Source organism: Hypanus sabinus, chromosome 29, assembly GCF_030144855.1.
Source record: "Hypanus sabinus isolate sHypSab1 chromosome 29, sHypSab1.hap1, whole genome shotgun sequence".
In the NCBI taxonomy this organism is placed as follows: domain Eukaryota; kingdom Metazoa; phylum Chordata; class Chondrichthyes; order Myliobatiformes; family Dasyatidae; genus Hypanus; species Hypanus sabinus.
The window spans coordinates 7,041,423-7,055,705 of NC_082734.1; the positions used below are offsets into that span (position 1 = coordinate 7,041,423).

The 14,283-nt window shown below is 39.8% G+C and overlaps 1 protein-coding gene across 17 annotated transcripts in view; it reads left to right on the forward strand.

Annotated features, from left to right (window-relative positions):
- LOC132382929 (activating transcription factor 7-interacting protein 1-like) overlaps positions 1-14,283 on the forward strand; it is a 154,910-nt gene that overhangs the window by 98,579 nt on the left and 42,048 nt on the right. For 16 of the 17 annotated variants that reach the window (XM_059953513.1, XM_059953516.1, XM_059953518.1 and 13 more), the window contains 3 exons: positions 7,205-7,320; positions 9,811-9,899; positions 11,490-12,110. In XM_059953513.1, coding sequence (XP_059809496.1) covers positions 7,205-7,320; positions 9,811-9,899; positions 11,490-12,110 — 826 coding nt within the window. The remainder of the gene's footprint in view (positions 1-7,204; positions 7,321-9,810; positions 9,900-11,489; positions 12,111-14,283) is intronic. The other variant, XM_059953510.1, reaches the window with a different exon arrangement.

The window sequence follows — 14,283 nt, forward strand, 5'->3', positions numbered from 1 at the left end:
ATATAAAATCACTGCAACACACCAATACTGCTGAATCAGTGGGAGCCCTGGGCTTGTTTTCCTGCAACAAGACAGTCCCATCGAGGGGTGATAGGAGACAGCGATACTCGAAAGGGGTTCCTTAAGTTAAGTCTATTCTGCGATTTAGTTTCCGTTGCATTCATTGCAGAAAACCCCGCTTCGCAGAGATAATGATGTTGGAAATGGAAGCAATGTTTTCAGTGCTGTCATGGCTATCTCAGGATATTCAGCCGTGACTTTGATCCAGAATGCCTGCAGAGATGCTATGTCAGACATACTTTTCAACCCACCATCATTTGCGAGCTCAAGAAGATGATCTTCCCGCACTAACATAGATGATTCACTGGGGACATTCATAAATGGGTCACGGACTCATTCCTTTGCACATCTTGGGTCATTTGCGGCTGGGAAGTTACACTCAAGTTCTGTCAACAGCGAACATAGGTGATCGCGCACCAGCTGTGAGAAGGATGGTGCAGCCTCAGTCTCTCCCAAAATCCCAGCTAATGCTGGGATCATGTCAAATATGCCGCTGTCCACTCGCTGTCCCCACAGTTCCAGTTTGGCTTTGAAAGCAGACACTTTATCTGCCAACTTGAAAACAGTTGTCATTCTCTCCTGAAGTGACAAATTTAGTTCACTGAGCAAGTTGAAAATGTCACACAGATCAGCAAGTTTTGCTATCCACTCCTCATCACTGAAGTGTGCTGCCAGTGGTGACTTTTTTCCTGAAAGAAATCTCTGAAGAGGCTCTCTTAACTCAAAAATCCTGGCCAGGGCTCTCCCCCTTGATAGCCAGCTGACTTCAGTAAGAGAAGGCGTTTGTGCTCTGCATCCATTTCCTCGCAAAGCTGTTCAAACAGACGTGAGTTAAGGGCTTTTGCTTTGATGTGATTGATAACTTCAACAACGTCACTCAATACGCTTTTAAGATCAGGTGACATTTTTCGGCTAGCCAGCATTTCCCTGTGTTTGACACAGTGTGTAGCCTGGCATTCAGGAGCAACCTCGTTGATTCGGGTAGTGAAACCAGACAGCCGTCCAGTCATATTCCATCACAGAATGACCAATCCAGCTTGCCTGACACGTAATCATTCAAAGACTTGAATAGTTCTGCCCCAGTTGTGTTAGTTGACAGCAGCAGTGCACACAACATATCCTTGTGCACATCGTCTTGAAATTCATATCACACGTAAACCAGCAGTATTGCCTTGTTGTCGGCATCAGTAGACTTGTCGACCAGGATAGTATACCGTGGTGACTCGTTAAGCTGTTCCAACAACTGTGCTTCGATGTCCTCAGCTATGTCATTGATTCTCCTTGAAACTGTGGTAGCTGAAAGAGAAACCTGTGCCATCTTGTTAGCTGCAGCTTCTCCCAACAGTTCACAGCACATGTCCTTGGCAGCAGGCAGAATCAATTCCTCACCAACAGTGAAAGGCTTCTTAGCCTTAGCAATACGGCTAGACACTAAGTACGATGCTCTCAGAGCAGCAGCAGGTGGTTGCTGTCAGCACTTGCTTCTGTCCTGCTTCCTCACATTTTTTCTGCTCAGAACTCAACTTCGGCTGCTTGGACTCAAGGTGCCGTAGCAGTTTTGAGGGCTTCATTGCCTCATTAGACTGCTTGTCTCCACATATCACACACAGGGGGCTTGGAGCATGCGAGTCACCAGTTACATTAAAGCCATATTTTATATACATCGCGTCGTATTTTCTGTTAAGGGAAACTTTCCTTTGTTTTGCAGTCTCGGCCTCAACTGTCTCTGCATTATCATCATTGTTAGGCCTTTTATGTCCTCTACCACCTCTTCCAAAGAAACTCTCAAGCGATGTTTGTTTTTTACTCATCGAGTAGTTGTAGGTTAATGACCGACTGATGACCTCGCATGCGTTCAAATTCAACAGTGGACATGACGGAATGAGGGAAGGTGCAGCTGACTCATATCATTTCCTCGCAGCCCGGTGGTTGGAGACCGCTGGTTTAGAGTTTACAAAGAATGGTGTGAAAAACAAAACAAAAATGCATTGAACAGCAGTTCTGTAGGCGAAACAGCTTGTTAATGAAAGTCAGAGGAGAATGGCCAAACTGGTTCAAGCTGATAGGAAGGCGACATTACGTTACAACAGTGGTGTGCAGAAGAGCATCTCTGAACACACAATGTACCCAACCTTGAAGTGGATGGGCTACAGCAGCAGAAGACCTTGAACATATCTAATAAAGTGGCTACCACTGAATGTTATTTTTATTGATGGGGGGGGGGGGCTTAAGCAGTTAAGCAGTTAGTGTTACTGTCCAATAACTTCTGCTAATTTCAGCAGAAATCGAATATACAGACAAGAATGAACATTCAGCTTCCATTCCAGCAGAATATTTATGTTGTCATCTTCAGCATTATAAATCTATATATTGATTTTGAATTTTGGTGCAGGGGTGGATAGCACACAATTTAATTTGACAAACCATACCCCTATGCCATGTGAAAATTGTACATTGTTGGATACTGGCTTTTTTATTTTAGAAGCTGAATTTTATTCCTATTGAAAGATTCCATATCTGCTGAAATCAGCAGAAATTGTTGTACAGCAAAACTTATTGCTTAAACCTCCATAAGTCAATATAGTTGACCCTTTATTGATGCTGGATGAAAGTTTCAAAAGAAATTCATGATAATATTGGTGTCAAATTTTTATCAATTAAAAATAAAAGTCCTACTGTAACTAGGGAATGATTTCAAACTGTGGGGGAGATGTAGAACAACTAGGCCTAGTAATGATCATAGACAGTATCAAATTGTGGTTTAAAAAATCACAAGTGCCTTGTCAAGAAAATCTGTAGTCATGTCCAGTTTGGACCCTGTGAATCTAGATTTATCCCGTGTAATTGGTTCATTAATATCCTCAGAAAGCTACGTGGCTTGCAAGCAATAAGGAATGGCCTTACAGTTACCATCCAGATCATCCTCCCCCCACCAAAAAAAAACTATACGTAAAATCTTCAAAACCACAGAATTTGGGCTGCTCTGGCAGTACCTGCTTTCCTCGTGATACCTTTTCACTTCCTTACCAGCAGTTGCAGGATTGGGAATGGCATTGCATTTAATGTCTAAGCAATTTTCTGTTCTCTCTTTCTCTGAACATTTATTGTATCACAAAGTTCTTCTCTACCAACATTTTATCGCATTCTCTGCCATCTCAGGATTAATGAGGAGCGGAGCTGTGGACGCTGTTCATTTCTCAAAGTATTTCTTGTAATCATGACGTGATAGTGCTCATCTTTTTCTGGCAGCCTTTTAGTTTGCCTCTTGTACTATTAGTACTATAAGTAATGTAATCTAGACACATTAGGCAGATGGAACACAGCAGGCCAGGCAGCATCTGTAGGGAGAAGTGCTGTCGACGTTTCGGGCCGTTTGGCCCGAAATGTCGACAGCGCTTCTCCCTATACATGCTGCCTGGCCTGTTGTGTTCCACCAGCATTTTGTGTGTGTTGTTTGAATTTCCAGCATCTGCAGATTTCCTCGTGTTTGCACATTAGGCAGAATTGGGTTGCCTGAGCAATGGCACATGAGTCAAATATGAAGCCAGTGCTCAAGAGTAGAGCTTGTGACTAGTGCTGAACACTTCAGCCTAGGTTTTCCTAGGATTCCTATGAATTGTTATGGATGTGAGACCATACTTTTGAACCAGCCAAAGACAAACAGCAAACGCACAGCATGCAAGAGAATTCCTAGAAGCGTGGTTTTCCATAAACAATTCTATAAACAGACGTGTAGTTCTCAATCTCATATATAAGTCAATGCAGGCAAAATTCCAGACAGCGCAGAGTTCTTCATGCAACCAAACAGTCACAAGACCTCCCTCCCTATGTCACAGTTGAGTTTCTGTAATGACAACCAATCAACTGACTGATAAGGTCCAAGCATTCGGAGGACACTCCAAAAGGGAACAGTGTGCTGATGATGTCTCCTCATACTATGACAAAACATTTACAAATGGATTGCCAAGTTCAGAGAACCACTCAACCCAACCATAAACAGTAGAAAACTACTGGTAGAAAACTCATTGATAGAAAACTTCTTTTAAATCGGTATACAGTGGCATGCAAAAGTTTGGACACCCTGGCCAGATTTTCTGTTACTGTGAATAGCTGAGTGAGTAAAAGATGTCCTGATTTCCAAAAGGCATAAAGTTAAAGATGACACATTTCTTTAATATCTTAAGCAAGGTTACTTTTTTATTTCCATCTTTTACGGTTTCAAAATAACAAAAAAGGAAAAGGGCCCGAAGCAAAAGTTTGGGCACCCTGCATGGTCAGTACTTAGTAACACCCCCTTTGGCAAGTATCACAGCTTGTAAACGCTTTCTGTAGCCAGCTAAGAGTCATTTAATTATTGTTTGGAGGATTGTCGCCCATTCTTTGCAAACGGCTTCTAGTTCTGTGAGATACTTGGGCAATCTTGCATGCACTGCTCTTTTGAGGTCTATTCACAGATTTCTGATGATGTTTAGGTCCGGGGACTGTGAGGGTCATGGTAAAACCTTCAGCTTGTGCCTCTTGAGGTAGTGGATTTTGAGGTGTGTTTAGGATCATTATTATCCTGTTGGAGAAGCCGTCCTCTTTTCACCTTCAGCTTTTTTACAGACAGTGTGATGTTTACTTCAAGAATTTGCTGGTATTTAATTGAATTTATTCTTCCCACTGCCAGTGAAATGTTCCCCATGCCACTGGATGCAACACAAGCCCAAAGCATGATTGATCCACTGCCATGCTTAACAGTTGGAGAGGTATTCTTTTCATGGAATTCTGCACCTTTTTTCTCCAAACATGCCTTTGCTCATTATAAATGATGGTGAAATTCATGAAAAAAGATTTTCTGTTGCAGAGCACCCCGAAACAAAGGTCAAGATATATTTAATGTTTGGTGTTCATATCTGGAAACAAAAGGTCTGTCTTGGAGGATCTGTGTTGGCATCTGTACTGATGGTGCCCCATTCAATGATTGGTTCCATGAGAGGTTTCGTTTCTCTTTTTTAAAAAAAGACAAAATCCTGATACTGTTGCAACACACTGTTTCAACATTGCAAATAAATTTGCATATTGTAAATAGCATTAATTAAAATCAATTTACAACTTTTATTTAAATTAAATCTTCTGAGCCTACCTTTAGAAAAATTAAATCCCATTTTGGCTTAAGCCGGTTCTTTAAAAGAAACTTGTTATGTTTGCCTTAAGAGTTTTAAATATTTTTGAAGGGGAAAGAAAGATTAATTTCAAAAAAGGTTGGTTTTTGAGCCCTGAGACCTGAAAAATTACATCAACAGTTCCTCCAAGCTAAGAAGGTTGAGAAAGGCGGTTCTGTATTCTGACTTTAACCAAATTCACAAAAGTTGATCATCTTCCATAATTCTTCATTGTTATCAGAATTATGGTGTTTCTGTTAAAGGCTTGTATCGCATATTAAATAATAAGTGGAAATCCTCTATAATTGACTCTGCTTTTATTATGCAGATCTGTTCACAAAGTATTTCTCAATTGTGTTCCACTCCTGTACATCTCCCGGTGCCACTGTATTTTAGATCGTATGACATGGGAGCAGATTTAAGCCATTCATCCCATCGAGTCTGCTTCACTATTCAGTTGTGGCTAGTTTATTTTCCCTCTGAAACTTATTCTCCTGCCTTCACTCCATAACCTTTGACACCCCTACTAATCAATTGTAGTTCCTCTTAACAGGAAATCATTAAAGTGTTACATGACATTGTGATTCTTAGAACGCATAGTTGTGCTTCTCAGTTCTAATTCTACATAATGTTCCTTTGGGAATGGATGTATTTTTGTTCCATCTGGTAAGGTTTGATGTGCTAATGAGACTTAAGAATGCAGCTGTGGAATTGAAAGATGCCAAGCATTCACAGGGCAGAATACTTGGGAAGAAACTTAATAACTGCTTGTGTACTTTGAGTTAACACTTGTCACTTGCAGTGAAGTTATCTGCATATCATGTTATTCAGTTAACCAGGGAGAGAAAAGAATTTAAAAAATCACTGCACCAATGCTCGTTAATACATTGACTTGCTTGTGTCCTCTCAACGTGAACATTTTTGCCATATGATAAATGCACTATCATTTAATATTCTGTTCTTTTTTTAGCTTTTTATCTTTCATGGATGTTGTCCACAGCAGTTATTTGCCATTTGGCTGGTAGCCTCATTAGCAGTAAACATCTCTGTATGTAAACATTTTTTTGTGTGTGCATTTCTGTTCAGAACACTCCATACCTTTGCAGATTCCTACTTTTTATTGATCTGCAACTCCGAAGTCTTAAATTAGCACATTGATTTCAGTATACCCTCATTCTGCTGAATAAAACTACGTTGGCAGAGAGTAGATGCATGCTGCCCTTGCTCTCCAGTTTGTCACTATGATTTTTTTTTTACGAATTCTAGTCTTTGACATTAATTAAACCTGAGAAATGAAACACTAGTGAATAAAATAAATGTTTCAGAAGTATAACAGTTTACAACATTTTGAGAATTCAAGCTCAGAATTGGGTTTAATATTGTTGATATGTGTCATGAAATTGTGTTGTTTTGCAGCAGCAGTACAGTGTAATGCATAAATAATAGTAAAACTTACAATAAGAAATATATATATAATATATAATTTTTAAAAAATCTATACCCATCAGAGTGAGGACTGGTCACTACTTCTAAGAGTGAAGATTCGGAATGTGTGGAAAATATGTTCATGCAGAGAGATTATAATTGGGATGTGTGTGTGTGTCTAGAAGTGTGGTGAAAGCAGAGTTGATCAAGACTTTCCAGGGTAAATTGATGTGGCATTTGAGAGAAACCCCTAACTTACAGCCTAAGAAAAAAGAGTGGACAATGAGCCAGTGTGGACTCGGGAACCAATTGATTTCCTCCTGTACTATATGGAATCTATGCCTCTATAAATTTTGTTAAAGAGCAGAAGGTTTTTTTTGGTGGGCAGCAGAGAGGCTGGTCATTTCAGATCCATTAATACGAGAACTGCTTTTCTTCACAATCCAACTGGATACTGTTTAAAGTTATTTAAATGAACCATTTGATGTCCCAGAAACTAATGTGATTCGCTCGTGTTTTAGGAATAGAATATCAACTTGGGAACATGTATTTTTATTAATTTCTGTTCTTCCCAGAATATTTCCATCTCGATACCTCAGCAATCACCTGGAGTTCAGACTACACAACCCAACTCTCCCAGCAAATCCCATAATCCCCCCGTTTGTTCTTCTGGCAATGTGCAATGTCGCAGGTAAAACAGCTCTTGATTCATTCTACCACTTCGTTTAAAGTTTATACGATCAGTAAATATTGTAAAATATGATTCTCGTGCTTGGTGCCCAGTGAGTCTTCATTTAATCACAGTATCAATTTTACATTTAATGTCCGAGAGGTGTATACAATATTCATGCTGAAATACTTATTCTTCGCAACCATCCACGAACCATTTTTTGGAGTACCCCCAAAAAACGAATGAGAGTTAAATGTTAGAACCCCAAAGCACCCCCACCCCCAGCTCCCTCCTCCCCCACCCTCAAAAAAAAGCATCGGCACCCACCGCCAAGCACTCAAGCGTGTGGCAAAGGCACAGACTTGCAGTATCCCAAAGGGAGAAAGAGGTGTTTCCGTTTCACAGTAAGAGGGGAAACATAACAAACAACTTGCTGATTTACAATGTTAAAAATCCATTTGGGCTCTTTCCCCGAGCTCTGTGCCAAAGAACTCGGGTCACTGGGCACATAGCTAGCAGCCAGCTCATTGCTTTCGATCTTCTGTCTCCCACAACAGACCAGATTCCTGAAGAGACACCTACCTTTGGTCTGCCTGTCTCTAGAGCCACGAGATCCCAGATCTCCGAAGGCGAGTTAATCTCCTAGGTCACATCCTTGGCATATCGAATAACAGCCAGTCGTGAAACCCCGAGAGCGGGTCCCACTCCCACAAAGAACCAAAGTCAGCGTGTAACTCCAGGTCAGAGTCTTCAAAAGAACCCCGAAAGGGAAAAAATAGAGATATTAAAGATGGAAATATCTGCTTCCGAAGATGCAAGCAAAGGCAGCGTCATTGTCTCCTCCTAAGCTCCTCCCCTAGATTCCAATCCTCCTTTGATGCCAATTAAAATAGGGTAAAAGAAAAAAAATTTGAGAGATTCATAATATAAAAGGGAGGGAAAGAACTTCTGAAAAACTAATTCACCCAGAGATAAACATTACAAAATTGTGAAGTGATTTTACGTGAAGGTTCAGATGCAGGTGGAGTGTTTCTGGCTGCTGTTTTAGTACATCTCTCGCAATATGAATTGGCCCATGAGCCAAGGCAGCCGGATGCAGTACAGTCCCACATCTAAGTACAGTCTTAAAGGCCAAACAAGTGCTCAAGTCTGACACTAGTTAGCAACTGTTAGGCAACAGTCTCCTGTCCCGGTTAAGCAGCGTAGCGTCTCAAATAAATGATGGGAATCCTGCCTGTTTTCTTGTTTAGTTTTTGTTCTTTAAGAGTTATCCCAAATAAGCATTTGCCCCAATTAACAGGAATCCTCTGTATTTGAAATCTAAGGTATTAGATTTATATCTAGAAACTTAAATGTAGAGGTACAGCACAAACAGGCTCTTCTGACCCAACGAGCCAGTGCCACCCAATTACACCCATGTGACCAACTAACCTACACATGTCTTTGAAATGTGGAAGGAAACCCAGGTGGTTACAGGGAGAGCATAAAAACTCCTTACAGACAATGGTGGGGATTGAACTGGGTTCACTGGTGCTTTTAAGTGTTACACAAACAGCTGTGCTACCATGCCATCTTATCTCACTCAGTATAGTTCAGAATTGTCAATCCCAAATGGAATCCCATGTATAAATGGGGTTCTTGTTTGAGATTATCACACTTCAGCTAGTGTGATTGAAGTATTTCAACTGCAGATGGAAGAAAAGTATTTGGGTGTATACAGTTTATTTCCTACATATCAGTATCCACTCGATGGTCAGAAAGTTGAATTTTCAAACTCTTTGTACCTCCATGGAGCACTGGAATTTTTCTCCATTCTTTCTGGCTCTATCTAGTTTAGCAAAGGTTACCTATGCAGAACTTGTTGTGACATAAATCCAGGTTTTCTTTATTTCTGATTAAGTATATACTCTTGTCTTCCTTTCTTCCCATATCTGAGAGAACTTTCACAACTGTCTACTTCCATTTATTTATAATTCACCCTGTTTGCTTTCTTAACGTTTAATTTCCTCACTAAATGAGATGCTGTTAACTTCACTGGGCAATTAGCTTCTCTTTAATGGCCCCAGTATTAACCTGTAGTCCATCTTATTATCATTAAAATTATCCTACCTCAGATTGCATTTGTGTTGTTAGCTCTTTAATTATAATGACTGACGGAAAAATGGCGGGTTTTGTGGCAGGGAAAATAATATTTAAGACCAGTATGGAAAAACAATGATTTATCTCAGAGTAGGTTATAAAATCAGCACACCACTATGGGCTGAAGGGCCTATACTGTGCTATACTATTCTCTATTCTGTTTCTATTTCTTTCTATTTCTCCCCTCCCTTCAACCTATCTAATAATATTTATCCGTGGTGATTTTAGTTTTAATTTAGGGTTATTTCCAGGTCTGTTATTTTGTGTCCTCAGCAAATGACTTTTTTATTGTGATATAAATTTCACCTTAAAAAAATCAGCAAATGGCAAGGATTGTAATAAGCTTTATTCCCTGTTGTTTTCCGTTTTCAGTGGAACAGTAAGGCAGATGCTGGATTTAAGAAGAAATATGGCAGATATTTCAGCAGCAGTCCAGCCTTCTACAAATTCCGGTAATAAAGGTACTTGCAAAACAATTCAGTGCAATTGCATAGTATCTTCTAACTGAACTTGCATTTACTCTACTCTCTTTCACCTCTCAGCAGAATCCTAGCATGCCTGCCAGACCTGCTAGTTAAAGTAAAGTTCTGACAATCCGCCATCCAAGTATAGGAAATCCCAGTCATTCAGCATCTTTTGTCATGTGGACCCTGCTCCCTTGAAGTGCCTGGGGCACCTATATCTCACTTTCCCTTGAAGTACACTGGTTTCACTGAAATATTTATTATACTACTGTGTGACGTCTTTGAAAAATAAATTAAAAGTCTGTTGAAGCATTAAGTAAAACAACATCAAATAATTCAGAAAATCTGTCAGTCCAGCCCTGCCTAATTCTGAGCATACCAGGTTAATGGAGTTTTACTATAAACTGCAGGATGTGGCTCCGAAGTAACTGATTAGTGAGAATATAATTTTTTACTATTTTTAATTGAAGAAAATTCTGCTTTTCAGAAGAGGAATTTGGATAATTTCTTCTTTCCCTAGTATTCAAATCACTGACTTCTTTACTAGATCTATTTGGTTTCCAACAATGTTTTATAACTTTTATATTTTCTGATTATGTGTTGCCCTGAAGAGCAGAAGAGAGAGCAGGACTTAAAGCAGTTAATATTATTTTAAGCTTCCAATTTGCCAATTTTTTTGTTTGAGATTTAATCGTAAATTTTGCAATTTAACATATTTGTCATCCAGATAAGAGAAAAAGATAATTGCTGCTTTGTTAAGAAGTAATTTTGGGTATTATAAGAACTTGTAGATACCCATCAAAAATTCATTCACATTTAAAACACTCATTTTGTTAACATTAATATAATGACATGCTGTTGCTGTGTTTTCGGCTTAATGACTGGCTCTCTTCACATCTTCTGGGAACGCATCAGTAGTAGGTTCATATCGTACCACAATATTAAATCTGTATCCTACTGCCCCATTGTGTCATGTGTTTAGGCTCCAAAGAGTTGTACAACATATCTGAATTGGCCCTGCCCTTTTGCAATCCTACCATCAGTCAAATTAAAGGCTTAACCACCAGATTTGCCAACCAGACTGTATCTGCAGATGCTGGAAATAAATAATAAGACAAAATGCTGGCAGAACTCAGCAGGCCAGACAACATCTATGGGAGGAGGTAGTGACGACGTTTTGGGCCGAAACCCATCATCAGGAGTGAAGTAACATGGGATGGTCGAGGGGGGATAAGAAGATAAGATCATAGTATAATCTCCCCCCCAGCCCTACCTTTCTTTCTCTTTTATTTCCCATAATTCTCCACCTTCCCCCCCCCAGCCTATTTCCCTCCAGCCTATCATTTCCCAGCTCTCCACTTCATCCCTGCCCCACTTCTTATCCCCCCTCGAACATCCCATGTTACTTCACTCCTGATGAAGGGTTTCGGCCTGAAATGTCGTCACTACCTCCTCCCATAGATGCTGTCTGACAGCATTTTGTGTTTTTATGACTTGCCAACCCCATGGTGGGAGCCATTATGGTGGATGGAGTGGGAAGTATATACTATTTACAGACTCTAATTAAAGGATGTTCTGCTGTTGCAGGGTCATCTGGTCGTGTGCTTCCTCCTCTGCTCCCAGCAACTGCCACAGTGGTAGGAACCAATCAATCACTGCCAGCCTCTGGCAGTAACCAGCCTATGCCAGTATCTCTACAGTCAGTGCCAGTATTACTTACCGTTCCAGTGGCAATGTCTTCCCAACCTCAGCTCCTGCAGGCCTCAGCAAACACCTTGGTGACCAACCAGCAGCCTGGACTGGAGTTTTTACCTGTTCAATCCCAACCCTCGATTAACAACCTCTCGAAGTCACTCGCATCACAAATGCCAGCAAATGTAGCAAAAACAAATGGTGCTAGTACTTCTTTGCCAAGCCCAGGAGTTCAGAGGAAGTCCCCTGCAACGATGGGATCAATGCAAATCAGTAGCGCAATTTCCAGTCAGACTGCTTCTGTGACTAGTACTCAGACTGTTCTTTCACCCCAAATTTCCCGGACGTCACAGCAATCTTTGAACTCCCCAGGACATTTTAGCCCTTCAACAACTTCTAGGCCTGCATTACAGCCAAGGCCTTCACAAACTTACAGCCAAGGGCAAGTGTCTGTGTCATCAGGTCAGCCATTAACTACCAGTTCAGATATAACCAATACAGGAACCTCCAGAACAGGTAATGACAACTCGTGTGCTGCGAGCTGTACGTTCGTTTTGAAATAATGTCTTCTGTGCATTCATTAAGTTAGCATCATAATGCTAGGTTTTATTGTGTTGCCTTTTACTGTCACTAAATCTGTAATTTTTCCATGTTAAGTTGTGAAAAGGTTTTACCTATAGTGCCTATAAAAAGTGTTCACTACTCCCTTGGAAGTTTTCATGTTATATTGTTTTACAACATTGAATCACAGTGGATTTCATTTGGGTTTTTTGACACTGATCAACAGAAAAAGACTTTATGTCAAAATGAAAACAAATCTCTGCAAAGTGATCTAAATTAATGACAAATATAAAACTCAAAATTATTGATTTCATAACCATTCATCCCCTTCAAGTCAGTATTCAGTAGATGCACCTTTGGCATCATAGACTAGACCTCTGCTGGAACATAATATTCATTTCAGGATATAACATTTTGGAAGGAATAACAATACTTTGAGGGAGGGTTATTGAAGATGAGGGACTTTAGTGAGTCTAAGGAACTGAGGTTTGTTCAAGAAGGTTAAGGGGAGACTTAATAGAGCTGTTCAAAAGAGGAACTAATCCCATTGTCAGATGGGCAAGTAACCATACATCCCAGGATTAAAAGATAATCAGAGTAACGATGAAGTATGGTAGGGAGGGGAAATTGGAGAAAATAAATTATATTCTGGCAAGCATGCCATGAAGGGAGAGTGAAATGTAATCATAAAATCAATTTTAAAAAGTAATATACTTGAAGAAATTTGAAGAGATCTGTGAAAGAATTGGAAAGTAAGTCTGCTCAGTTATGCAGCTACTGGAGCTGCTAGTCTTCTGACTTTGATATTGACCACTGTGTAGGTCTTCCAAGGTGCTAGCATAACAATGATGGACTGAAAGACCACCTGCTATATAAATTTATCTGTAACCTCCAGAAGAGTTGAGTGGGGACTGGTGCTAGAATTGTCTGCAGTCTGAGATAAGAAAATGCTGACTTTATTCTTATAAAACAAGTTCCCTATTCCCTCATTCCCAACTAAGTTGGTTAAATTCCAATTTATTGAAGTGCATCTTACTATTAGCCTGAATTTGTTTAGTGACCCATTAGCCCCTTTAAAATTGACAGTTCAGGAATTAGAGGGTAGACTAAGCAATATAGCTAACACTTAGATGAACCTTTCAACTGAGGTAAACTAGTTTCCCACTGGTGCCCTTAACCGTTCTTCTGGAACTTTGGCTGTATAAAGGCCTATTATTATATGTCAATAAAATTGGGTTACAATGCACATTAGACTTCTGGGGTTTAACAAAAAACAAAATGCTGCTGTTCATTGCTTCTGTTAGTAAATTTGCAACAGCTTGTGAGACCATGTTGATAATGTGTTTGCATGCCTGAATAACAAAATACTTGCAAAGCAAAATAAGGTAGCAATTTTGCTATTTTATTTCTAGCTTGTAGCTGGATCTGAGTAGAGCTTTAAAATACAAGTTCTCTGGTCTACTAGGTGGTCTGAGTATCCAATGCAAATGTTTTCCTAACACTTAAAAGGCAAATTCTTACCAAAGTAATAAATTGCATGGTACACAATAGAAAATGTTCTTTGTATAGTGGCATATTGTCAGAATTATTGTGACCAACTTCACGTCAGATATACTGCTATATTTGGAGTGGTGCAGCAAACCGATTGTTTTATACCTGTAAACTTATAAAAATTCTTTCATATATATTTATTAAAACTTGAATGACCTCAGGCTTGTACGTATATTTAGACTGGCCTTAAAAGGGAGAAAAAAAATAGTTGGACAGATTCCACTATAGCAGTAAAATAGCAAAATGTGAAATATCTAATGTCAGTTGTAGGGAAATTGTTGGAGAGAATTCTAAGGGATAGGATATAAGAGCCACGTGGAAACCCAGCATGGCTTTGTGTGGGGCAAGTCGTGTCTTACCAACTTGACTGAATTTTTTGACAAAGAGATGAGAGAGATTGGTAAAGATAGAGCAGTTAATGTTGTCTACATGGATTTAGTAAGACGTTTGACAAAATCCTTCATGGGAGACTAATCCATAAATTGGGATGCATGGGGTCCGCAACATATTGGCAGTTTGGATTCAGAACTTATGCATAGAAGACAGAGAATAGTGGTCGAAGGGACGTGGTGTTCTG